Source organism: Varroa destructor, unplaced genomic scaffold, assembly GCF_002443255.2.
Source record: "Varroa destructor unplaced genomic scaffold, Vdes_3.0 BEIS01000002.1, whole genome shotgun sequence".
NCBI classification, from domain to species: domain Eukaryota; kingdom Metazoa; phylum Arthropoda; class Arachnida; order Mesostigmata; family Varroidae; genus Varroa; species Varroa destructor.
Genome location: NW_019211455.1, coordinates 58,893,028 through 58,920,460, shown reverse-complemented (window position 1 = coordinate 58,920,460; position 27,433 = coordinate 58,893,028). Strand labels below are relative to the sequence as shown.

The window sequence follows — 27,433 nt, the reverse complement described above, 5'->3', positions numbered from 1 at the left end:
CGTTCTCCAAAGCTCTTCTGACTATAAGCTCACTGACAAAAGCTATTGTCGAACTTCTTTGTTTTTCTTTTTTTTTTTGGAATAAACAACTGTGGAGAAGGTGCAATATTGTTGACTTTGTAGACAAACTATACAATAATTTATGCGAAGCAGTTTCACTCTTTTACTACAGATTTTCTGGTACAAATGAGTATATCGCTGTATTTTTGATGTCTTCGTTCCCGCCGTTGGTGTCGCCACTGTTTCCCTGTCTTCTGCTGCGGCCCAGGCTACTAGCACTCACTCAGTGGTCCGCTCACTCACTGCAGCTAACTCTGTCGCAATCGTGTGACCCTAATCTTCTCCTCGGATCTTTCCTGGTGAGCTTCTCCAACGGTTCAGTAGACCAGCTACACTACGAAAGCCATTGTCACTATAATTTCCAGCATCACAAAAGCTGCCGCTCGAAACCCCATCGACTCCTCGGCTCCATCCTTCAGTCACTCTAGCTCTCGCTGGCCCTCCTCTTTTTCACTTCTTTTCGTAGTACAACAGCGGCCGTTTCTGTTATGGAAGTTTGAAGACCAGTCTGTCGACTGAAAACGCCTTGTCTTCGTCATGTCGAAAACTGTCGAATGTGCGCAGTCGTACAAACACTTATAGAGACGAGAAAAGCATACACACTCACACTCGTAGACACACGACACAACGGCCGCCAGACACAGAGCGCTAGCTCATTTTTTACGCAGTAGAAAATCGATGATGACCTACAGAGATGCTGGGTTATAATGGCAGTTGTGGTGACGGCGTGCTGCTGATGCTCTCAATAATGATTGTGGACTGGACTGACAACACAATTGTGTCACTGTGTAAGTCTGGTACAAAAATAAGCTTGATGTTGAGTGTCAGGCCATAGAGAATAATCACTCCGTAGCATCAGTTTTATCATGAACGTTTACGTATATAATCTAATGTACAAACAGCATTTATGGTTAGTAGGGCTTTTTAGAATAAGAAACTGCCGTTAGAGGTCCTAATGAGCAAGAGAGATAATAGAGATCATCTATTATTACTTGTTTCTTTATGATAACAACAAAGTTAGGATAATTACGTGTAGAGAGCGGCAAGAAGGTTGAATCCGATTTATCGTATTCTCATATATAAGAAATTATGGCACATATCATATAGTCTCATAGTGCGTATGCACCATCGATATTTGTATTATAGTAGACTCTGTGAATGAAATTCCGTAATTATTTAATTATTAACAAACACCTATATAATCCAATATAAACGAAATCTTGAAAACTGAAGGGTAAGTAATTGTGTATGCAACACTGCGTGATAACAGGCCTATAGATCAAATGAAGTATCGACTGTGGAGTACACGTTTATCACTTTTGTGGTATACTAGCAGACAACGTAATACGTGCAAGTTCTTCACGATTTACGTTCTCAAAGACCCACACGTGTATCTAAAAAAAGGGTAGCAATCCTAAGCTCTGTACTTTACACCCCACTGTTCAGCATTGCACGTGTCTTCCTGCTATTAAACAAAGTCTAATTTTAAACATGACATGATACAACGGCTACACGCATACTGTTAGCTAATCGTTACACACATCCAACTATTATCATTCATTACATTTTTCTCTAAATTATATACGATCCCATCTGTTTGGATTCCTTTACAGGCTATTCCGGACCGATGAAAGGCGTATTGCTGAGGTCATGTTCAAATGTTAAGCGTATTATAAATGGAGAGATATTTGAATACGTTCTTTTAGCCAATACTGTTCATTGCGTTTGTGACATTATCGATTGCGCAATTGTTTGGCGAGACAGCTGAAGCCTGTTGGTCGTTAAAATATTGTTGTCGCAACGTCGGCTGTGGCGGTCATTTTTTTTTTTATCAGATTTTGATTGATCGAAAAGTCTAAAAGGAAACGCCAATATCAGCTTTCCCTGTCTGAAAAGGCGAGCACGCTGGCAAAGACATAGATACTGGAAAATAAGGTCATTTAAAAAACAATGCCCTGGTGACCAAAAAACTAAATCAGATAAAAAGTGGGGAAATGCTTTATGGCCTGCGTCTTTCCCAATCTAATTCCACGCTGTCGAAAATGACCCATGAGTAGTTGGTGAATTATACCGTTTTATTGATTTGCAATGCCACCTGAGTCGATGTTCTGGCTAGGAAGAAATATGTGTTCAAACAGAATAAATACTAGGTTAACACCTAACGTATAACGACAAAAATATTTCATATAAAAATTACTAAAATGCGTACAAAAAATGCGTTACTTGTAAAAAATCACTTCATAAAAAAGACCAAGCACGCAAGAAGTGCTACTTGACGCGTGATACACACATCTCTAAGTTACGAATTCTAAAATTAATAATCATTAATTAGGTAATGGACATTCCGTATCCATATAGACCATATTCGTGTACACGAATGTGACATGATTTTCAAAATTTGTTACCAATGCTTTAAATATTAGCTGACTTTTGCATAGAGACTTAATGTCGGTATGCACGGTGATTCAAAATGTCAAATAAAATTTTGAACCACTACATGCTTAACAAATTTCACTAAAGAAAAACAATCATAAATTTGTATATTGGATTTGATGCGTACATCCATATTTCCGTTTCGCTGCTAGAGCAATGACGAAGAAGCTACACAGATATTGAAAATGATGAATACATCTTCTAATATATTTCTTCGACTTCCATTTATATATAATCACAAAATTACCGGTACCGTCAACTTCATGAGTTGATCTAAATTATTTATCATACACCTCTGCCATCTCTTCGATGTTTCTGCTGCTGTTGTCGTCGCTAATATTATTGAAATTCCGCAAAAAAAAACAAGCTAGCAAGTATCATCTCTATCGCTAAGTAGCGATGGGACAAGCCGATCGACTGATACGAAACATCTGCCCCCACTACTACGACTTCTATTACTTTAGGGCGGCTTTATCTGATAAAGATCATCCTGTTGTTGCGCCTGTGGTACTTGTTGCTGTTAACGGTTAATACAATCAGTCGCTGTTGTCAGCTAGTTACTACTGCTGCTTCCTGTACCCAGTAATAATAATAAAAATAATAACAACGGCGACGGATAAAGCAAAGTGCAGTCGGAGGAAACACAAAACAAATGGCGTACCCCTCCTTTTTTAGTCTAAGCAGTATACATTAGTGGCGACAACAGCGTCATTTTCGCTTTTCCGATGGATCAAAGAAACGCGTCTGTAAAGGTTAATGCCATACATATGCTCTACTACCAGCTCAATTCCGAGAAATCGCAAGTACTGCATCTGAAAAAAGCACGTGTAAATCAGTCATTTTCGATATACCAGGAAACCTTTCTAATCTAACTAGCTCGGCTGTTATCTTGCGTCTAAAACGTCTAATCATCTGTTCCTCTTATTACGCCTGTATTATTATGACCTAATGTTCTATATACCAATCCTTTATAGCGAGTTTACGATTGGCGAGTAGTACTACAGATTATTCAGCAATCGGAATAATAGATCTGTGCAAATCATATAAAGTAATTTACAAAAATGAAACAACTGCAATTTTTAATGATCTTTTTTACATTCCAAACCTGCTTACTTCTCAACCAGTTCATAATTTTTGTACTGTTATCGGATGGCTACTTCAGCATGGCAAACAAATCTTCTGGCGAACTGGTGAAAGGTTATGAAGTTATGTTGTTCATCCAGATCTAGTCGAGACATCGTAGCTATTGAACAGGGTACATGAGCTTTTGTTCTGTCGGAAAAAGCTTCTAGCAGAAAGTGAAGTTAAAGGAAATTGAAAGTGAACGAAAAAATCCTCTTGCTTTCCAGCCGCGTTACAAAGTGGGTGGGCGGTAGGGAGTGTCGTTGAAGCATTTGTCGATAGCCGCCGCACAAGAACCATCGTCATCCGTGTCATCTTTGGCACTGCAGATGATTCCCGCATGAGCAGGAACAGTGGACCAGGAGTGAATGAGCGCTCGAGATAATGTCCGATTGCAATGGAGATTTGTGGATTTAGCGACCGTATCCTTTTCAGGTGGCATCTTCTCTGTAATACGTAGGATAATGACGTAGATACACTAACAAAGTAATTATAAGAACTAAAAATATTAAAATCATATAAGATTAATTATATATTTGCCAGCATAGACTTGAAGGAACAACAAAAAGCTAAACATATCTGTATACTTGCCCGAGCCGGTTGACTTAAAGAGCCAAGCGCTTGCTAAGGATTAAGTGATCACTTTAATTCTGCTTTCAAAATCTAAATAAATCACAGGCTGTACAGATAAGAACACAAAGAGATGTTGGAGAAAGCTGTTGTTACACCAATAATACGAGCTAACTTTAGAGACAAACTAAAAACCACTTTATCTGTAGTAAGTTTTTTGGTTGTTATTGCCTTAGACTGTTAACTATTATAAGGGATAGAATCAGTCTATCTTTCATGACACGTATCATCTTTGTATTTTAGGCGTACATTGGAGCATTATGGTGTTTTAGTGTATTCACAGCGAAACTTTTCTTAAAGCTGCCTTTGATCACTTTCATGCCCGTGCCTATCTATGTTAAATGTTATGTTTTTTAATATATTTGTTATTTATTCTTGATATTGACAATGTTCTATTAGGTATGTGAATTATGTAATCATAAAATCTTAAAGTTATAACGACGAAAGATAAAGCAACACTTAATAATTTCGAATAGTTTGTAAAATATTAGCTTCAGGAAAAACGTCAATAAACGTTTCTTCCTTTTTACTCTAAGACATAGCATGCATACATTTTCTCAACCGACTCTATGTCCGTTTGATTAATTTCTGCAAAAAAAAATTATGCCTCCTAATTGGTCTAAGCATGGCTGAAAGTCTTTGACGTTCCTTATTATATAAAACTTTAATTAATACAAAGATTTTAATTTTTTCCGCTTCATATGCTTATGCGCGCCGGTAGCATTTAATGTACGCCTACACGACAAGCATGATTTAAGTGACAAATTCTCTATTGCCTATCTAGCGTAGATTTTTTTCAAATACACTGGTTGATTGATCTATTAAAACACGTTACGCAAATCTGAGACTTTATACAGATATTTGATCCAATGCAGCCTAATTTTGATAAGCTTGTAGCGGCTTTATAAAACCGGCATACTTTTTTTCCACTGCACGCCACGCTTTCACCAGCGGAGCTGCTTTGATGTAAGCGGTGTTCTTGTCTACATCCAAAAGTACACGTTTAAACTTTATTGACAAAGCCGGAAGAAGTATATAAATAGGGCCCAACATTGTGACGTAGAGCACTGCTTGTACAAGGGTAACGATGCGAACTCTTGAAAGGGTTGGAAAATTGTAAACTGCACTTCTTCGACCCATATACACAGCAATTCTACATAGTGCCAATCTCACGCGATAGGGACCGCTTTGTCTACCCTAACATAACCAAAAGCCAATAATTAAAAACGTTTGGCGATCGAATCGGGATTTTTTTTCTGCACCGCCTCACAGGTTGGGTGAATGATTAGGTTAATACTGATCTTCGCAATTGTCGATAATGGTTGGCTTATTCTACAAGCTATTTAGATACTGAACCAACAAAGCAATAAGGGCTACATAACCACATCAAGATACATCAATGATTTTCAAGTCTGGCAATACAGTGAAAGAACATAAGATAAGACATGTAGGAAACAGTGCGGATTGATTTAAAATCATGTGATTTTGTTTCTGCCTGCTTGGGATAACTAAATGGTTTGTGGCTCGGAGTTTTTATCCGCAAAGCAGGAAACGACCTTTTATAGCCAATTCAAAAATGCAGGCCGATTGCTTGTACCAGTGAAGAAGGAACGTTCTTCCTTCAATAATTGTAGAATCCATCTTTAGTAGTTGAACCGAAGAAGCTCATATTTAAACTTACTAGCAAAAGCATTAAAATAAGCATAAAAAGTTATTGCAGGTAAATATATTTTATAACTAACTTTAGAACCAAATTTAATCAAATGTCCATCCAAAAATGGCTTTTCTTAATTGATATTGAATTTCCTTAGTAATTAATCTCAAGTTATGGAAGAAACTTATATGAGTTAAGAATAGAAATTCAGATGTTTTAAATCATTATTACATACCACCTCTAGCTATCTGACGATTTTCAACTCATAGATAGTGTGGGTTACTCTCTAACACACTTGACTTCTCGTCTGTCTACACTTTCTTGTAATAGTATGTTAATTTCTTTGTGACTATTGCTGTGCCTGCTATTATTTTGTTCTTTATCTAACTTACAACCAATTTTACTTCAGCAAGTGAACTGCTTCAGTTCCTATACTCGATAACAACCTGCGTGCACATAGGCACTACTAGTAGTGTAGATGTTCACTCGCACAGCAAGCCGATGTGTGCTCAAAGCGTACACTGTACAGAAATCAAATGAGCATGATGGCATTGTCTCCTTTTGTATAGTTGTCCATATACATAGAGAGATATATAGGATTTTCATTATGGTCGCAAGTGTGCGATCTATTTGCTGGACGCCTGCGTTTTGTCGAAGCAGCGGCAGCAACAGTTCATGTCACTCCTGCTACTACTGCTGCGGCAGTTGCTGGTGTTTTCCTCTTGTAAACACACGCATGTCTGCTGGCGTGTACTCTCCGTACAGGTGTACGAGAACTGAACAGTTGTCGTATGATTTTACCAAATGGTCAGATGACGAAGAAACTTTTTCGTGTGGGCGGGAAAGATGTGCGTGCAATTGTCTTCTTTGTTTTTTCCCTTCACTGTCGTGTTGTTGGGACGTTATTTTGTCGTTGCTGTCTGATACCTTGGACTTCTGTCGTTGATTTTTCAATAGACTCCGACGTTCTTAGCAACGCGTAATACATCAAGCTCTTAACGATACGCTGGGGTCGATCGCTCTCGGAACCAGCCAAACATAGACATTCCAAGCCGCACAGCGGCACTGGAAATCGCCTTTATAGTCCTTTCTCCGGATTCCTGTTTCTGGACAGAAGCAGCAGCAACAGCACAACTCGAAGAAAAGTGTATGATGCATGTAACTGTAGTCCAGAAGTAGTCACTTTGAAGCTGCGGTCAAATCTCCTCTTTTACGCAAAATCTCGTTGGGATAGTATCGGTGTTTGCGTTAATCAGGAGCGACTTTAAGAAGTTCAAAGCGATTTACCTGAAGCTTTTCCGCACCATTGTGGTAACACGAGCATAGTGTACATACCTTTGCCAACTAAAAGCTACGAACGGATGTCGATGTTTTTTTTAATATTCGCGAGTAAAGGAAAAGAGATGTTAACAGGAACTCGAATTTCATTCAAAATAAATTAAATGCATAATTAAAAAAGAATTAATAAAATGAAAGCAAAATAAAACGCAAAATATACAAAAAGCAGCTGAACCGATTTCGAGCACTAGTTGTTAACACATTATAATGGCAAACAGAGAAAATTTTTCAGTAATAAACATGTTCATTCAAACAAAAGGGCTAAATGTTTTTAGGTGTCAATGTTTTTTAGAAACGTAACGTAATTAATGATAACATTTTAAGCAGTGCTTTGTTAAGTTTTGCGCCCAACTCAAGCGTAATCCGTGTATACGCTTTACTTACAATAGTTGTGCATTGTATATTCTTGAAAGATCTAAGGTTAGTTATAACAGGCTAATATATTTATGTTGTACGTTGAAATATTGTTTGAATTTTGTGTACAACAATAAATAAGTAAATTTTACGCATCAAACAGAGCAATCAGGTTACTTAGTCTATGACAAATGAGTAGCTACTACATAATTACGTACATACTTATATATTACATAGCCTGCTAATCTTAGGAACATGCTTCGAACCTGGACATCGACGCACTTCGTTTTGTGGTCGGAGTCAGTCTTCTGCTGAGGTAAAGACTCGAAACATAATTATCTGTGATAAAAGTTCTAATAATCCCTGTTGTCGAAGCGTTGCGATTTCTCCTTTGCTTAAGTAGACGAAGAACAGAATGAAGAGCAACCTTACGTTCTAATCAGGATACTATTGTATTTGACAACGGAACTCTTCGTAAACGGAATTATAAATTATAAGGTCAGAGTAAGAACCTCAGCAGCATGTATACTTGAAAGTGAGTATTCCATAACCGTTTGCCAAGTATTGCCAGCGATGTTAACTGGGTGTACGACCTCCTTCGTGATAACTAATATAAAATGCGATATGCAATCTACAGGAAGAATTCGAAGTTGTTACAAACTGTCAATGTTTATGTCCATTGTGGCCGATCGCTGACAAATAACACCAAAAGGGGTTCGCCAATATCGGTTTCGATATGTAACTAGCAAAGCAATAGGTCTGATCTGTCTTAACATGTTATCATTCTGAACATAACTCTGAAATGTATTTAACATTAAACAAAGTGCAACAAATTTCGCTTCTTATTACTCGGTCAGCTGGTCATCGGGGTTGAATATCCAGGTGCACCAATAAGTCATCGCGGCATTACAACGGCGCGTATACGGGCTACTCTACCCTATCAGCCATTTGTTCCAGTTTCTGTAATGCAGAAGAAACTACTATGTCTACTATTCGAAACGGGCCCCTTTATTTTCTTTCTATCATACTGGCCGCTTCCTTTATTAGAGTTCTATTCGACGTTCACAGTCTAGTTAATTTCGTAACGATGTGTCTTCTATACGTTATCTAATTTTCTTAGTAATACTGCTCTTCAGCTTATTTTTATTTTCACAACTTTGGCGGACTTGATATTGATCATTCTAATCATGTGTTTTCATTAATCGAGCAAGAATTAGTCGTCATTGGAAAGCATAGAGTTCATTTCTCTTCGACAGAAACAAAAATAAAGTTGATATATGCGTCTTTATAATTAGGAAACATGTCGGACCTTAGAGATTTGAGCGAATGAGCATGTAATCAAGACAATCAAACACACGATACTCATTATTAGTATTGGACGATGGTAACGTGAGCTCAGTGGGGTCTGTGTAACAATAGCAGCTACGACCGACAAGCATATAATGGCTAAGTTAGTTTTACATAGAATCATAACCGAGCTTTTGAACTCCGTTGCATGGAACGGACTTGCTGATGGGCGCACCCCTCCCTTCAAGGCTGGGGATTGTAGAACAGGCTTTAAGTAAAATAGGTTAAAATGTAAATAGCCCTGAAATGCTAAATTAATCTGCGAACTTCCTAATAAACTTCTTCGGGCATAGAAAAAATAAAGGCCATTTGTTTGGCTCAGAAGAAGCGAGCCAGCCGATATGATAGGGGTGATGCGTATTTTCCTTGAATATTTTGTCAATGGTTTCAGAACAAGTAGAAACACTAGAACACGCGATTTCGTTATTTTAATACTTTATGAAATAGATAGCCAGGAGTCTGCATGTGATCACTGAAACTTAAATTTACTTGTTAATCAATAGATCAATGTCGTATGTAATAATAAGATCTATATTGCATCATGTTGTTATGTAACTTGAAAAAAAATGCTATTTTAAACGAATACTAGCAATAACCGTATTTTAAATAATTCGATAAAGCCCACGATAGTAGAGCAAGACTATCGGTAAACATGTGGTCTCTGGGTTGATAGGTCAGTAAAAAAAAGGCTGTAGTGATCGATCTCAAAATTTCGTTTATCTTTTCGTAGAAAAATACAACTCACAATTCTTAGTTCATCGTGTCATTGCAACATAGAACCGAAAGCTATCAACTTTTTCCTTTTCCCTGGGCCCTTTCCCGGGTACCGCGTGCTACCCTCTCCTGATCTGGAGTTATGGTTCTATTATAAGCAGCTAGCGCTCAGACCCTGGGTCATCTTCTGTTCTGGACTTCAATGAAATTGCTGACTTTTAAATTTCATCGCCACTCACCTTATATTCAATTTTGGTGCTCTTTCAAATTTACTTCTCCGGTAACTTCGACATCGCGGTAAGAACTTAACTCAAGTTAACTGTGTGTAAAGCATTTAGTGAAATGGTGAAACTCGTCTTCCTGTCAAGGGTATCCTGACTGTTCCGGGACAAACAGCTACAACGTTTTTTTGGAATAACAAACGAATTTGAGCGTATTCTATTGACGAGTTGCCATCCTCACCTTTGCGGTCACGTCTACATTATCAACTTGTATGTTTTATGGATAACCTTACCTTTGGCATTAAACGTAAACAAGCCGTAACTAACGGGTGACCAGGCGAAAATTCGTACATATCTACAGGGCTATATTATGCACTGATATATAGCTTCACTGATCTGCGGTAGAGTTTTCTAAAAGTAACGTGAAAGATCTATGAAACATGTAAATTTCATAAGCCTACCTTCTTACTAAATCACTTGAAGTATATGTCGGCTTAATTTCTTTATGATCTTATTTAAATGCTTAGCATTTATGCAAAGAAACAGATTTCCCTTTTTTTGGAAAAAATTATTAGTCAGACCCTACCATCTCCAGATTTTTCTAACAAACAGTATCCACATTGGCCACAAAGAGTATGAGTAACAAAATGTTTATGTACGTTAAAAGGGCCGCAGATATTTTATTCCACTGAGCATACCTACTTAAAATATCTACTCTATCTACTTTCAGCAATATGCCAATGCCAAAATCTGAGCATCACTTTTCTACTTGAATGGTGCCAAGATTTGCTAGTATTACGGACTGAAGGCCTCAACAAGTCGTACATGCATAGAAAATTCTGCTTAGTCAAAGGTTATGCAACATCTGCGTTTAGCTCTCTGCTCTGCAGAAAAATCAGATCATTCACTGCAAAGTATTTTTGCTCTTGTTGATTTATTTTGAGTCATCTACGCACTTCAGCCCAAATATTAGTTTAAATGTGAGCTGCATCTTGGAGAAAGTAATTCTCTATCACTTTCTGCGTGTGAGCAAGAGGCAGTTGTTATGCCTTCCATTTAATGCGAGGGTGCACGAAAAATTTATAAAGCTGACTTGCGCCTACAACCATAGTGACGATACTTCGATCCTTCGCAGTTTATGTTGTAACACAGGCTTTAAAAGTTGAAGACAAGTAAAACCGAATGTGCTAGGTTTAGCAGTTTTAATTGAGAGTTAGTGCAAAAAAGGACGATTGCCTTAACTTGTGTTTGTTAGTTCGCGCGCAAAAAGTGCAACTTATAACTATCCGTTAAACTGGGGTAAAGGCAACATATTACTTCTGTGTTCACCCGTGTTTCTATTTATGATATACAAGTATACTATAAGGATAAAGTAACAGTTAATTTGCACTGTAGTTCTATTTAGCATAACTCCCTCCGGCTTTACTCCTTTGTTGCCAAGATAGTTGTCGACATACTTTTAAAGTTTTTAGTAGGGTAAACTGATAGCGATTCAATCTCCTAAACCAAAATTGCTTTTCGAGTATCATAATTAAATGTCTACACAATATTATGAGCATCTATAAAACAATGCTTATTATCGTTTTCGTTGTCCTAATTACAGCGGGCGCGATGTCGTTTTCCTCACCTATCTACCTACCGCTTTTGTCACGTTTGGCTAGGCGTTCTACTACTTTTTCCACACGACACTGTGTTATCACGCCATCGGCCTCTCGGCGTATGCGGCAATTGCAAATTCTTCTTTTTCTGGTTACCCTATCTCTGGGACCTTCGCTGGTCGAAGGCCATGGTCGCCTTATGGAACCCCCTTCCAGGTAAGCTTTGCAAGCTAGAACAGACCGATTCGCTTCATAAGTAGATCAAAGAACTAAGTATGAATGATGAATACAAGAAACACGTCAAAGGTATAAATGAACCGATATATAGAACGTACCAACTTGCTTTGAATTCTGTAGATATGTATGAAAAGCGCCGAAGATAGTAAAACGAAAAATTTGTCGGAAACACAAAGAACATTAGTATACTTCAAAAAAAGTAACAACCCTGACTGAAATGTTTAGTGGTAAGACGGTAAATTATATGCGCAGTTGAACGTGACAGTCAATAACTAGTTCTGGCCAACTAAATTAGAGGGATTAAGATTTACCTTCTTAGTGCTTTTTATGCTTATATTGATTATCCATTACTTTGCGTTCTCTTTTTTAGATCCTCCATGTGGAGAGTAGGCTTCAAAACACCCAGAAATTACAACGACAACGAATTGTTTTGTGGAGGATTCACGGTGAGATTTTAGCTAGACTAGTTAATTTCATAAAGAAATACCCCAAAAGCAGACGTGAAAGTGGCATGTACAGGAATAAATATGCGCAAATACCATTCTAGTTTTAGCGACAGACCGTTTGATGAAGGTGCAAACGCCAGTTTCATTGTAGTTTTTCAAAAAAATTGTACGTGAGCTAAACTCAGAGTCTTACTATTATAAGTCAATCAATTAATTTCTATTCATGTCTAAGTAAATATAAAAAAGTAAAAGATTTCTGCCAAGAAAGAGATCCATGCCTCAATACACCATATTCGTTCAACGATAGTCGAACGAGATACTAAATCGCGTTCACATATCGAAGTACTTAATGTAAGAAATAATAATCAATCCTTATTTATCAACTTTTGTTGGTCAGCAATGCCGTATCACAAAAAGCACTGAGAAGTGCTTTTAATAGGGTTCCTGGGTAATGCAATTAATATTCATTATTAATAATAATTAATATCGCATATTGTATTAAAGTGATTCATAAATAAACGGTTAAAAACCAAACTCACGGTTTATTTTAGTTTTAATTAAGTTGCCTAAAAGCATGTTGGCATTTTTCAGCGTCAAATGCGGAACGGAATGAAGTGTGGTGTATGTGGCGATCCTTGGGATATTCCAACTCCAAGGCCAAACGAAGCTGGTGGAAAGTACGCAACGGGACAGATTTCCCGGTAAAAAATAATTTTAAAAAATGTTATGTATATACCTCTATTTATAGGGCTCTCGTGCTATAGAGTATAAGTCAACTTTCTTAAAGTAGAGGAAATTCATTTTTATTAAAAGGAGTAAATAATAAAGCTAATAATTTATCTTTTCTTTATGCTTGAACGACTAGTAGACTTGAACTGCACTTTAGACCGAGGTTGGGAGATCTTGGCTTTGTATAATAGTGTTTGGAAGTCAACGATGTATTAAAATCTACTTACGGCCTTTCGCATGAAAAGTTCTATCGTTGTTGCCCATGACTGATTTTTTAGCAATCTTTTTTTGAAGCTCTTTTTTGCCGCTTTTCTTCATGCATGACGTTCATAATATCGATACGTAATACAAAGTTGGGGTTAACAAGAGACGAATTGAAACCCATTTTCAGCTAAATCTTCCATACGTTTACCATTTGTCCACTTGACAAAACATCGACTCCGGGATAAAGTCCATCTGCGTTTTATCCCGGCAGGATATAACCAGCAAGAAATAAATCGATGGTGATCACCAATAATGACCTGATGTGATACACTACCTTCTTTAATATGCATTTCTCATAAACGTGTAATGTGATAAAGTGTCATTGCCCAGCAAGAGCCTAACATAATACTTATGGCATCCGCATGCGTGTGATCACTTTGGCAGATACTACCAGTCTGGGCAGGTAATCGAAACTGCAGTCGAGTTAACAGCCAACCATAGAGGCCACTTCCAATTCAGGCTGTGTCCAGTCAACGACCCAAAGGTATCAATTACAAATAAAGTAAAAGCATACGTCAGTTTCAATTTTAGTGAATATCATAGTTCAAATCGCAACTAAACATACCAGTCGTAGTTCGAAACTAATCTAGCTCTAATCTTCTATTTTCTTTATTCAGGTAGTCGCTGATGATGATTGCATGGCCAAATATCCGTTGGAGATTGTGGAGGCAATGCCCGATAACCCTTACCTCTATAAACTGCCTGACCGTAATCATCGTTATCAAGTTCGCGTAAAGCTGCCATCCAACCTTACTTGTTCACAATGTGTCTTCCAATGGACCTACACAGCCGGTAAAAAATCTTGGGTGGGAGAACTTGTAATACGTTTTTTTACTTTTTCACTTCCGCTATATAATGCTAACGATGCCGTACGGATCATTTTGCTATTTATTGAATCCGACAACCTAAATATTGCACGTGGCGCAGCGGAACCCCACTTGGTGATCTTTCCTTTCGTGGTAGGTAACAAGCCTAGGTTACATCCGGTGCGATATAAAGCATCCTAAAGATAGAGGGTTGTGGGCAGTAAGTGGAACGACGTTCTCGCTCGTTTTATGTAAATAAGAAGAACCGATAGTGAAGTCTTAATGAACTTCTAAAGTTCACTAACCGTTAGCTGGAGCTGACCGATCAGCGCCGCCTCTATCATCTTGCCGTGGCGGCCATCAGTATATTAGTAATCGATTCTGCTATTTCGCTTAAGGTAATAACTGGGGCCGTTGTCCTGATGGCGTATCCCGCGTTGGATGTGGTCCCCAAGAGACCTTCCGAGGGTGCTCTGATATCGCCATTGGTTCCTCGTATACTACATCACTGAACCACGCGGGGCCACCACGAGTACAGCATCCCAGTACCTCTAGACCGTGGAAATTGAGCCCCAATCACGGATATGGCAACAAAAATCTTACAGCAACATATTGGCCAAAGACCAAGACCGTTATTTGTAACTACAAAACAACCACATATAGGCCCCAATCTGAGCATACCGCTGGAAACAATATTGACTCCAGCAGGATAATGCCTGACCATAAAATATGGAACACTTTGCCTTTCCATAAACCAGGCTTAGAGAAGGAAGAGGGTCTGCCAATGACTCCGTCTGAGACTAAAATGCACGGCCATTATCCTGAACCCACAACAAGAAAGCCATGTGCAACTGAACCTAGAGGCGAAACTACGGAAATAAAAAACACTTCGCCACAAACACGTTTCTTACCTAAAACAGCACGACCACATTGGAATAGTAAGGTCACTACATCGCATCCCAGTAATCGCGGCTTTGGTTGGGCTAAAATGGGCACGGGTTCAAATACCTTTGGAAGTTCACCGAAGCCGTCAACGACGCCAGCATTGAATAGCACAACATTGAGGAAGGCCACACCTATACAAAATGAAATTCCATCGTCAGAGGGCTCAAACAAGAAGAAACGATGCCTGGCAACGGGTAGGTATGCGGGTTCGAAAAAGATACTAGAATGGTGCGAACTCAATTGCTTACATGCCCCGTATTACTGTCCAAAGTCTCATTGCAGCTGTGGCTATAGAGAACTTCTGTAAACTGTTATTAGGAAAATATAAGATGAAAGTATGACGTATGAATAAGCTATCGCTAACAACTATGTAGTGATTAGTTTGGGGACCATTCCAGCAATCTTTTGTTGTAGTAGACACCCGTCAATAACAAGCTTGGCGAGCTGACCTCATATTTAAAGACAATGGACAGTAGTGCCGGTTAGGTTCGTTCATGATGCTAAGTGATATCGAACATTTTGGTGACCAATATGGCATCAGGCAACAATTTCCGGTATCGTTTACTACATCTACAATGATTCGGGGGGTTTTACAAAGAGATCTAATTAATAACTGATGCCAAATCAATACATTCCTGAATGCCGGCGCATTGATAGATTAAGTATGATAGTACTGAAAAAATACAACACTAAGATAGGCTATTTAGACTTACAACATAGAACAATTGTGTTGTACCTATTATGCGGTTGTCACGCCGAATTCTTATGTTATCCTTGAAGTTGCCTCAAAAAATCCTGAAGGAAACCCTGTCCACACATATTTTGTTCATTATTTGTAAATGTATCCAGATCTATTTTATTGGTTGTAAATATTTTATTTATTGCTTAGCTATGACTCAAATGCAAGTGGATTTAATTATGTAAACTTTACGCAAGGAACTGCAAACTTGATAATAAATATATAATTTTATCTGTATATCTGAAATATTCTTTTTTCTCTTTTTCATCGGAAAGCGGTAGTGTGCTAAGATTTTCAGTATATTCACTGCAGCCAAACTGTTTGACCTTATAAGATTGGATAGCCTTAATTTTCACAAATAAAACTCGACTGAGAAACAATTAAACAGAAACGTGTCAGAAATTTGAGGTTATCGACATGAATTAAATATTGCTCAAGCGCGGTAATCGGGTCAAGCAAATTCAAGGCAAACTAAAATATGACTTTTTGAATTTATTATATCATAATATACGTCACATTATTACAACCTTTATAATTATTTTTTAGATTTAGTTAACAGACAGAAGTCTGCCTTTCTCCTTGCCCAACTCAATATGATAAATAACTAATAGGAAAATTAAGGTTGCGCTATTATGGATCTCTGCTTCGCTCAATCTGTGCGTTCTGAATTAAGCCATCTTTTCACGGTCGTTTTGCACTAGTACTATAAGTTGTTAATCTTGCAAACCATTGACCTGTAGCCTAAATCTTTGATAGAACTCGAACTGTTATTATTCCAATTTAGTTAATACTTCACTTTATATACATATATAGGTAACTGGTTCCCGCGTTTTTTAAAAGCTTCGTTTTTCCAATTCGTCTCATTTGTTGTTTGTTTCTGGTATACTTTTCGAAAGAGCTTTTCTTGTTCTGTTAGAGTGATGTAACGGCATTTTGTTCTGAGTGCAATGTCAATTCAAAAAAATTTCTTAAAATAGATATTTCAAATGGAAAAAATGTCTTCTGGATGCATTTCATCGGAGCCAAAATACTGTCGAAACAGCCCAGGATGTATGCCATGTGTTCTCTAACGGTGTTATCTCTGAAAGGACTGTTGCTGTTATGTGTTAACTTTGAAAACAGTATTCGGGACTACAGGATGCATTCCGCTCTGAGAAACCATCTGAACCCGATGACGACCACCTAAAGACATTTCAAAAAAACAATCAAAAAAAAATTCGCAAATTAACCAAAGATGATATGCAGCTCCACAGATGTCGCTAACTGCCTGAAGTTTATTGGGTATGTAGCTGTCAACATTCTCTCCGGTACTGATTGTCACGTATCTAGAGCGACTTATTTTTGCACAGAGATATCACCGGTAATGAGAAGTAGTATCTGTGCATATTCGAAATGAGTGGCTCGATGAAAGAAGCTCCAGGGTTCCAGGTTCCAGGGTTCAATCAGATTTTCATCGGAAAAAATTTATGCTTTGTTTTTAATAGAGGTGCAAAAACTTGGCTCGTTAAGGGTTACTTCCCACAAACCAAACAGCTGATTAGCACATTTATTTGGCTCAGTTATATTGAGCCGACCAGACTTTTCGAGAGAGGTCTTATAAACTAAGTCAAATCATCCTGCTTCATAACAACGTGAGGTCACGTACGGCAGGCATCATCAAAGCTGCTCTCCTGAACTATGGGAAGTTTTCCTACAATTTCCATATACTACGGATATTGTGCCGACGGATTTTCGTCTTTTTTGTTTACCAGGCAATCATCATCGCGATCAAAAATCGAGCTCAGACTACTTGGAGATTAAACCCGCATGGCAAATATAATACAATAATTTATGTTCATGGGAATTAAAAATGTGATATTTTTTATTCAGTAAAGAGATCCGTAAACTTATTATCGGATATAAATATATAACATCGTTAATTGCACCCGGAAACCTTCTAACACTAGTAGCAGCAGTGGGCACAGCCTATACTCCACAATGCGTTTAAACATCGTCTTAATTTTCCGGGTAATTAAATATTTCGTGCTTTCTGACTATAAACAAAAGCATTGTCCTGACTAGATAGGTAACATATGCCCATTTTGGACCAGTTTTTTTTTATTAATTATCTTTTTATTATCGTTTTTGATATTTATATTTTATTATTTATTATATTTTTTTAAATTTTTATATTATTATATTTTATTATCATTTTAATTTGTCTTGAAAGAGTAGAGAAAGATGGAACAATATGGGCCACTTCCTATTTTTTTGGTAAAGTTACGCTGATTTAAACATTTGCTATCAAATTTTGAAGACTTTTCTTTATAAACAAAGGTCAAGAATGCAGTGCGATTTGGGCCGCTAATTTTTTGACCAAATTTTAAAAAACGGGAGCTTTTTGGGGTAGCTAGGCATTCGATAACGTTTTGTTGAACAATGAAAAAACAAAACAAACAGATTGTTTGGTTTTTTTTACTACGGTTTTGCCTGTCCCAAAGTTACATTCTTAAAGACAAACTGAAAGCACGTTAGGTTTTATAAAAATCATTACATTGAATTACATCATATGACCACCTTATGGTCAAGGCACAGGACCACGCTATAAGCCGTACGAAATGAAATGGGGGTTATGGGCCATTCTATTTCCGGCATATATGAAACCGGCAGTCCTTAACGGTAGTGTTCAACAAATCTCAGCACATAAAGCTTCAGTCTAGTTGGTTGCCATGGTACTACCTTGTTTGGTAATTCTTAAATGTTTTCGAAGTTCTTAATTATTATTTCCCAACTTTAATAATATCAACCCTGAAAAAAGAAATTCAGAAGCAGAACTAGTTGTTTTTACACTCCCTTTTTCTCGAAATCTACTGTCGTCTATTGTATATCCCAACAGATTCGCGTTGGTTAGTTTTAAATTTATCTCTTCTATCTTTAAGTTGCGGAGAGTCGCAGATTTGTGTTTTTTTGGTTGTCACCTTAATTAATGCATTCAACAATATGTCATCACACCTTACTTAAATAATATCTTGTTGTGCCTATATACACAATGTTTGAGTAGCAGTAATAAGCATAGCTACAGTAACTGGAGTAAATTGCAACAGCTATGGTTTTTGTAATTTTATTGAAGAATTTTTGACGGGGTTGAAATCCCTTTTTATTTTACATAATATTCGCGTCTGTATGGCTTTAGCAAACAATATGACTTTGCCCGCGTCATGCGTCAACCTATCAACTTTTTTGGGAAAGCGACTTAGGTCAACACTCTTTCCCTGTCTGACGACCATACCTTATAAGAAACCTCACGCTTCTAATTTTTTTGAGTCTACATGTAAGTGTATCTACTCATTAATGACAAGCCACAGGTAATACGACTGCAATCACCTGCTGCACTTGAATAAATTATTATGCAGTAATTTCTTATCTAAGAACAGCAGTCGCCTAGCAGAAAAACATAGATTCCCACAAACTGATTCTTGAAAATTTCTTTATCTTTTAAACAATTATATTTATCAAACAAATTCACCTAGCTGAACATTGACGGTTTATTAATAACTGTTACACTTAGGTGTTGCAAACTCTTTGAACTGGTTTCAAAGTACTTTTTAGCAAGTTTATCTTTTGCCAGGTCACACAAATATCTACAACGAGTACTTTCTTAAACGCTCAATCTTAAAATATTATTTCTAAACAAATCAGTCTCATCAGTATTCTCGCCTCAAAGCAAAATGACACTATTTTTATTATATCGTACGCTCCTAAAGCAGTAATGGTTTGTGAGTATATAAAAAGGTAAGGCACTAAAATTTGCACCAGGTTTAGAGGGCTGCTTATCGTAGCGTGCATACATTTACTCGCTTTCCTTGATACCAGAATAAAACTAGTTCATTCTAGAACAAAACAGCAAACTCGTCGTGACGTAAACGAAGGCGTCGTCTTCAGACCTTGAATGAAGATGAGCTGTTGTCCAGCGTTTTCATGAGGGACGAGATCTTGACAAGATCATTACCTTCTTGTTTTGGCCGAAATCGACGGTATAAGTTATTACCAGTTTTCGCGCGGCTTCTGAAAAATCTGAGAAAGATATTCAGGAAGCAAATTTAAGGATTCTCAATAAAGTTCAGATTTAAAGGCGATAGAAATATACCAAAATGACCCAGAGAGCCAGTTTCGATACATCCGAATCTTTCACAGTCGTTTCCAAGAACAAAATTCAATTGCTATTTGGGTCATTCACATAAGTTCTAATGCTTACTTTTTTGAGACGTCTTGTGCTTCTTTACATTTTTGTGTTCGTATTGGTTGTTTTGCACCCTTTAGTTTTTGAAACTAAGTTTAAAAAAACTGACAGTTTTTGAGAACGGACAAGTCGATATTGTAATGCCAAGATACATTGTACTTCCGCGTAACAACACTATACAAGAGTTTTGCGGATCAAAACCTGGGCAGCCAGGCAGTAAGATGTGCTCACTGCAGGGCATGCTTATATGTTCAGATAGCGAACCTTGCAGTAATCGGACAATATGAGGCACTCTACCATCTCGATGGAAATCATATGACCTTCCTTGAGACAACTCAGCTACCCACGGCTTGTAGACTGTTTGTAGGAAACTGTAAGACTGTTTGAGGAAAACAATAACTTATTTGATGATGCGTTCGCCGTTCTGGAAGAAGCTAGGCGCCGTGGCGTCTCTTTCACGGAACACCACACTCAGAATATATAGCTGAGATTTTTTTCTGCACATCCCCTAAATAATGAGTAAGCTGATGATCATTTTTGCAGTTGATTTTTGCATAGGTAGTAAATATTTTCTGGTGGAACACAGATCGAATCTCTTGGTCTTATTAGCGCCAGAGAGCGTTTAACATTTATGATATGTCATGTGTATCTGAAGTCTGTGATGGGATGGTTCGTAACACGGTACGTTCGCTCACATCAAATTCCTGCGCTAACGCCCGGGCCAAAATAGAAAGATCACCAGAACCGCCGTTTTCGACGGCATCGATTAACTCTCGAGCCCGTAGTTTCTTCTTTACTGTGGATTCTCCGTTATGCTGTGTTGGAACAACCTCTGCTTCGCCCGTTTTGTTGTGTCGTAGACTTCCATTTGGGGTAACCGAAGAAGTTTATAGTATTGGTAAAGCTTTATTCCGCATGAAGACATTGACACAAATCCTAAAAACGGCAGGCTGTTTTTTTATCATGATGAGTTTCTTATTTTCAATGTACTGGCATTTCCTTAGTATTAAGAATGGCGAATGAACATATGCCCGCTACAACAAATAGCCAGCTCAAGTTTGTTTGAATTTGAATGCCGCCTCCTGTCTATGTAACCACCGTAGATTTTTATGGTATTTTGTACAAGAGTCTGGCATTATTAGAAAGCGTCGTGCTGAATCCAACATGTTTGGATAAAATCGATTTTATGCCAAAGATATCCAAAGCCTTAGGGTTACCTTGTGAAGGATTATTTGTTAAGATATTTTTTTTAGACTTAAGTGTTTGTACAACGTCTAAGTAGAAAGACTGTTAAATTGTCTGACTTCTACAGAAAAGCCGCGAAGTTGGATTTTAGAAAAAAAAGTTTTTTATTGTAGTGGCGAATATTGTTTTTTCTCCAACAGTGCCTGAAAAATATCGGTGTTTCTACATTGCTTGCTTGTTTGGTGTTTTTGTTGATTTTACACTTGTATGGAATTTTGAAGGAGCGATTATTATTATTTTTTCATTCTTAAGAATATATTCATTCTTTATGCAAGTTAAGATTTATTGACACAAAAAAATCGCTTTGAATCGGCGAAATAGCCAATAACGATTCAATAGTTGTTCAGCGACGGCTGCGTTAGAATTGTAGCGCAGAAATAAGATCCTTTTGCTTGTTCCCACAATCACAAAGAGTAGCGTGATGGGATAATGAATAGCTACAACGAATTCGGATTCAGAACCCGAGTTTAGGCCAAGCAGTTCCAAGCTCACCCTAAATTTAATCGGGAAAAATAATAGTTGGCGTTGGCAAGCATTGGGCGTTTATGTGAACGTAGTGAAGACCATGTGTGAGAAATCGAAAAATAAGCTCATGAATCTCGGTGTCAAAAGCTAAATAGCTTCATGAATTTGTAGTGCCGCTTGTTGCCATACTGACCGAGTAGCGAGAGCAGTTTGGTTCGAATATTTTCAATTAAATGTACGGCTCTTGCAGGATCCAAGATAACACGGTAAATTATTACACAGAGCGAGGGGTTCCAAAACAAAACGATAAAAAAACAGAAAATAATATATAAATCTAATCCTTCATAAACCCTGCATGAAAGGTGGTTACGAGAGGACGGAGGAGAGAAAGCAAAGGGTAAATGATAAATATACTGTTCGTACCAGCGTACATTATCTTAGGGATGCACAGGTAATAGTGCTATATATATATATATATATAACACACATATCGAATGTATAATTGATTCCTTGACGAAAAGCTAATACAATATAGCGGCTAACCATACAAATATATGTATCACTATGACATAGCTTTAGCGCAATGGCAAAACCTGTAGTGATAAGTAACCGTCAATGAATAATGGGAAAAACAATACGATAAAGGTAAGCTAGAGTGTCAAATATATATATTTTTTCTCAATTACATAATATACTATATAACTACTATTAAGGATGTTGCAAAATGTGGTGGGGTGACTATATCACACCGATGCAGGGTTTTACAACTGAATGCCGGAATCTATTGATGTAAAAATGAAATGACTGACATTACTTTAAAAAAATCGCTTATCATAAAAAACTTATTGGTAGGATGAAGAAAGTATATGCGCCTGTAATATAGACTCTGCACTTTTATTAATATTGACAAAAAGTGAATTAAATACAAATACAAATAATATAAATACTATTTATACATTGAATAAGAATGTTTATAGATATACCAGGTTTAATTTGTAAGCTTTAAAAATACTAAAGGCCATTAAGAAATCACTCATGAGCTACATTATAATTGGAGGCTTGCTAGTTTATGTCCCAAGCTGAGACTCCGCCCTCTTACTTTAAAGCATAAAATTCTCATGCTGTTCCCGAAATTATGAGATAAGCCCTGGCTGTAAAGTAACTAAAGTATTATTTTCGCACACATAAAATCGTTCAAAAAGTAATAAACACCTTGTTACTGCTGACCGGTGATGTCACATAAAGAGATGAGGAAACAAAGCTCTTCATGTGATCATGCATTACGAAATCTGAGTTTGAAAGGTCGCTCAATGCATGCCATGACTTGATCGAAAGACCCGGATCTCGTATCCAATTAAATAAGTATAGCGCATTAAAATGTACCAATCAGTTGGTCTCAAGGACTGTAACTCTTTTCTATAAATCTTAACTTGAGGCTCTAAACCCACTATCTTTGATTTCAACCATGTGCTTCAACCACTAATGGTCATATTGGAACTACTTAAGATAACATTACTAAGCAGCCACATCAAAGGAGTGACTGTTATGATTTTCAAGTTCAGGCAAAATTCTCGATTATATCGAAAAAAAAAGCGTGTTCTGGAATAAATGACGGGTTTACCTCAGCTTTTTAGTCTTTTTAGGTTTTGGGTGATACTAAAAGAAAAAGCGAAGTTTCAAAATAAAGATAGTAATTATGTGGTCATAATAGATAGTTTTTGATTAACAGTGATATTAACGTGAACTACCCTTTTTCCTGGGAATTACGTCCCACATAAAACCCTTGCATGTCCGTTTTATTTGCTGGGGATGTCCAATGTTCGATATACGATGCAGGAGCATGAGGACATTTGAAGCTATATAACCCAAAGCGAGGATCCATAATTGTATACTTATATAAGGCTACCTCAGGTCCCAAATCTTGTACTTGTTTCAGAAACTTTTCAATACATTATATTGCAGACAGCTTGACAACTTTGCGTAACTATTGTATATCTAACAGCAATACTCTATGATAAAACAGTTACAACCAACGACTGTGTTTCGAAGCTGCCAGCGTTCTTCCAAGCCATAAATGTGACCCGGGCCGATAACTGAAGAGCTCTCATTTTATCAGTCTTAGTTCCTTCCAGACAAAATACGTGGGTCCAGGTATATGGTGAATCTTCCGTCGTCTCGGAATTGGAACTATCAACTAAACTAAACGCGAGCCAGTGAAATTTGGAAAAGTGGCAGAGTTGCGGTTCGTGGTGCGCTATGTCTGTCAGGCCGCTGCCGACATATGTTAATTAATAGGTGGGTTATGTGGAGTTGCTAATATCTTATAACAGTGACAGTTTTCTCCGAGTCACAGAAAGACGCAGAAAAACTTCTATAGCCTCGCTCTTAATATTTAGCCCTAACTGATTGCCCCTCTTAACCACTTTGCGATTTTTCGTCCTCACGATTGCATTAGTTATCGCTTCCGGAATAGCTTTCCGGAGCTTAGTCTGGGACAGTCTGACAGTCTATAATCTCGAACATTTGGACCGCCAAAAGGCCTCGTTCCTTAAAGGAGCCTTGAGATTGAGCACCGGACAATGCGTAACAGGCACGTCTACCTTCTACCAGTGATTCCATATACGGCGTGGACCTTTGTCGCCATTTTATCTATCATCCACCTCAGCACTTCCAAAGAACCTGGTGAAATGGGATCGAAAATTCGTCCAGGTCGATCTCGAATTATGTGACAGATGAGACCTGAGAAGATCTCGTCCATCACATAAATCGACTTAATATACATGTAGTGACACACTATGCAGTGCACCGTTTTCATCTATGCAGAATACAAAAATTTTATAAAGCAAATTATCTTCTACTAGTTGTAGGCAAACTTGTGATCGTATCATGCTTCCCGCTACTTAAAAATTTAATTACTGGGTAGCCTGGCTCGGAAACTGACCGAGAAATGGCTATATCATAGTGTATAATGCAATCATTGGTGGATCCTGAATTAATAATTCTTTTAATCCTAGATTAACTATTTCAGAACCTGTCTTATGCCATTAGCAGGTTCGTGAAGCTGTGATATTACGTTAGAAGATAGCTTGTAAAGCTCAGTATGCCAAGTTGTTGTAAATGTTGGTGTATATCTTTCAAGTATTTGGAATGCTACCTAATAAAGATGAATAGCTAAGTTTGTTTCATTGATATCGCTTTACATCCAGTCTCAATACCCAGTCAAAGAAATCAAAATGCAGTTTTTAGAAGAAAACATGTTAGTTAAATACTACATCTGTAAACATTTTTTTTTCACACTTGCGTGCTTGATTGCATTAAACACTAGAATTTCTAGAAGGTGCAATTTAGGAAAGACACCCGCTGTGCATTTCGCAGTTAAAGGTACAAGCATCTTTGCTCATTCTTGTCGTATGCTTAGTTTTCATTAGCATAAATTTCAGAAAATCCTCACGTCCTAATCTCAAAATCGCCTGACACCTTTACTGTTTCTTTATGGCGTTATCGTTAGTTGTTTTGACAAAATTATGCCTTCTAAACCTTGAGATCTGTTAATTTAAATGGGTAATATTTATTTGCCCATTTCCTACGAGCTATAGTTCAGATCGTTACTACTGTCGTTTTATTTAATTCATATAACATGCTCGTTACGGGTTACAAAGTAATTTAAATAAGGTTGCATTCAATAGAATGTCATGCGGAAACTTAAACATTTGTGACTGCAATCTTTGACGCTCGAAAAGTCCATTAATCTAAATTCTGGTCTAGCTAAATAAAGTCAATAATTTCATAATTAAAACGGAAGCATGTAGTTTTTTTTGATTAAAAACATTCAAATCACCAACTTGTGTCATTTATTCTCATATTTTCCGACAATATCATGATTTTCGATGTCCATTTGTAAGACGACTAGAAACTCTATCATCTAATATTTTTTTATTATTATTATTATTATTATGAACAAATTATGCCGTAAGTGTGATAATAATATTATAGTCACTGCCTCTTTTAGACTAAAACTACAGCATAAAATTGGAAAACTGTTTTCAATTTTTTTTTTGGTTTTCAACCGCCCATTTTCAGCCACTTCCATCAGTGCAATTGAATATGTACAAATGTGATTGTTTACAGCTACTTTTCTCTTGACATTCCTATCGACTTACCTGCGATAAAACTTATAAACTCTGCCACGTCAGTTTATAGTTCGTTACATATTCTTCACAACGCTTCATGTTCTTCTTGCTTTTACTTTCAGTATTATTATTAACATTACGTCAATTAGAATAATTATTTGTATTACTAGACTTATATTAATCTGCCGGTGAGAACCCTTAGTGCGAAAGTTGGCCACGTCATACACATTATGAACGACGTCAAATACGTGATGTCAAACCACCGATGAGCAAACCAGCACCATAGCGCTTTTTTAACGCCTGTTATTTTCGCCGTGTATAGTGAATAGTAACAATAATGGATGATCGAAACATCACAACAAACCATCGTTCACGTTCCTCTCCTTGATAACGTTGTTTCAGTACTAAATTGCTTGAAAGGTACGTAGAAAAAATCCTATTATACGCGCCTTATTTATATTATAGGTTGACAACACTGTCATTTGCTGTACATTAAAAACACGCGTCTAAATTCTAAGGTCACGTGCCACTCAATTTTTCAGGCTTGTCTCCTATATGATGTAATTCGATGTTCATATGTTTCTAAGTCTATATGAGTCGGTGTGTGCGTGTCTATGAATTGATCATTATGCATGCTTGTTTACTTCATTCTCGGTTTTAAAAAATCTGCCTTAAACGTGTATATGTGTATGTAGCGTTTCATGATAAGTTTAGCATATAGCTGTTACTGTCGTTGGTCTTTTACTTTGAACTTTTATTTTAGGAACGATTGATTCTTTGGGGCTTCAGCATGTGAGGAAATATGGTCAACGATGGCCCGTGCCACACGTTTATCAGTTATATCCAACGACCTCGTTTAGCAAAACCTGCGTCGACCACAGTTCCAACGGAACATCTTTCCTAGATCTGATAAAAAAAGCTGCTCCCTAGATGACCATTATCTGGAAATTGACCCGATCACTGCGTGTATCAACGTTTTGAGCACCGCGAAGGCCGCACGAGATGCGTAGTTCGGTTTTAAGTGGTAGATCTTCGAATCGCAACATAACAAGTAATGGTGAGGCACGTGCTGAGCGCGGGAAAAAACGCAATGGGAAGCCGCGGAACGGTAAGTAGGCAATCTTAACACTGCGTCTATTTTCGCAGAGACACTGAAGTTCTAACAGATTGCTGCTACGATCGGTGACATCTGAAGCGCCAGCCGCCTCGAGCAACAGTACGGGCACGAAAACGGGATTAGGGCGAAGCACAATTGCTACGCAAGGCTCGCCACGTCGATATCCAAACTGTTCTTCCATGGTACAACCGGGCTGGACAGTTTGGATAAGTTGCGATGGAAAGGCAGCGTCCTGTGTTGTCGCATTGTACGCGCCTACCAGCGTTAACAAGTCAGATAACTGCGCGGCTTGTTCGGCTGACTGGGTTGGATTGCGACGGTTGACAATGATCACCTGAGATCTGTCTACAAGGTCAGTAGGGGCCGGCACCACAGCGAGCGCGCCAGGACCAATTCTGTTAGACATCGAATCACCAAAGAAGTCGTCGGAATGCAGCGTCGCACGTCCGCCCTCATCACCTCCCCGTGATGCCACAAGCACCAGAATACACAAGGCTGTTAGCAGCACTATCAGCGCAGCTGAACACTGAACAGCACGAACTAGGGTCTGCCGAGACGATGGAGGCAACTTGGAATACAATCTACTGTAAAACAAATACAAACCGAAAGAAACATTATAT

The 27,433-nt window shown here is 37.8% G+C and overlaps 2 protein-coding genes and 3 long non-coding RNA genes across 11 annotated transcripts in view; 3 read left to right on the top strand and 2 right to left on the bottom strand.

Moving 5' to 3' along the window:
- Nucleotides 1-292: 292 nt before the first annotated feature.
- Nucleotides 293-7,753, top strand: LOC147758071 (uncharacterized). Of its 2 annotated transcripts, none has more exons than XR_015321116.1 (2): nt 293-359; nt 1,674-7,753. It is a non-coding gene; the product is annotated as an uncharacterized LOC147758071 (long non-coding RNA). The 2 variants fall into 2 exon arrangements; XR_015321117.1 differs by lacking the exon at nt 293-359 and adding an exon at nt 592-848.
- On the bottom strand, nt 2,663-7,133 carry LOC147758072 (uncharacterized). The gene is made up of 2 exons (XR_015321115.1): nt 6,135-7,133; nt 2,663-4,062 (listed from the first exon to the last, which is right to left on the bottom strand). It is a non-coding gene; the product is annotated as an uncharacterized LOC147758072 (long non-coding RNA).
- Nucleotides 7,754-9,839: 2,086 nt separating the features above from the next.
- LOC111245554 (uncharacterized) lies at nt 9,840-15,874 on the top strand. 2 transcript variants are annotated; one of them, XM_022794046.2, is made up of 7 exons: nt 9,840-9,949; nt 11,477-11,687; nt 12,079-12,154; nt 12,746-12,855; nt 13,532-13,631; nt 13,765-13,939; nt 14,352-15,874. In XM_022794046.2, exons 2-7 carry the CDS (start codon nt 11,485-11,487, stop codon nt 15,203-15,205), a joined length of 1,518 nt encoding a protein of 505 aa, XP_022649781.1. In that variant the 5' UTR covers nt 9,840-9,949; nt 11,477-11,484; the 3' UTR covers nt 15,206-15,874. The 2 variants fall into 2 exon arrangements, with proteins under 2 accessions (XP_022649781.1, XP_022649782.1); XM_022794047.2 differs by lacking the exon at nt 9,840-9,949 and adding an exon at nt 10,932-11,172.
- Nucleotides 15,875-16,533: 659 nt separating this feature from the next.
- Nucleotides 16,534-24,751, top strand: LOC111245041 (uncharacterized). Of its 3 annotated transcripts, none has more exons than XR_002671181.2 (3): nt 16,534-16,918; nt 23,683-23,861; nt 24,022-24,751. It is a non-coding gene; the product is annotated as an uncharacterized LOC111245041 (long non-coding RNA). The 3 variants fall into 3 exon arrangements; XR_015321453.1 differs by lacking the exon at nt 16,534-16,918 and adding an exon at nt 20,586-20,729; XR_015321454.1 differs by lacking the exon at nt 16,534-16,918 and adding an exon at nt 20,617-20,754.
- A 649-nt stretch (nt 24,752-25,400) lies between these two features.
- The window catches only part of LOC111245734 (uncharacterized), a 61,757-nt gene continuing 59,724 nt past the window's right edge, over nt 25,401-27,433 (bottom strand). For 2 of the 3 annotated variants that reach the window (XM_022794445.2, XM_022794443.2), the window contains exon 3: nt 25,401-27,397. In XM_022794445.2, the coding sequence (XP_022650180.1) occupies nt 26,623-27,397 (775 nt within the window). In that variant the 3' untranslated portion in view covers nt 25,401-26,622. The remainder of the gene's footprint in view (nt 27,398-27,433) is intronic. The other variant, XM_022794444.2, reaches the window with a different exon arrangement.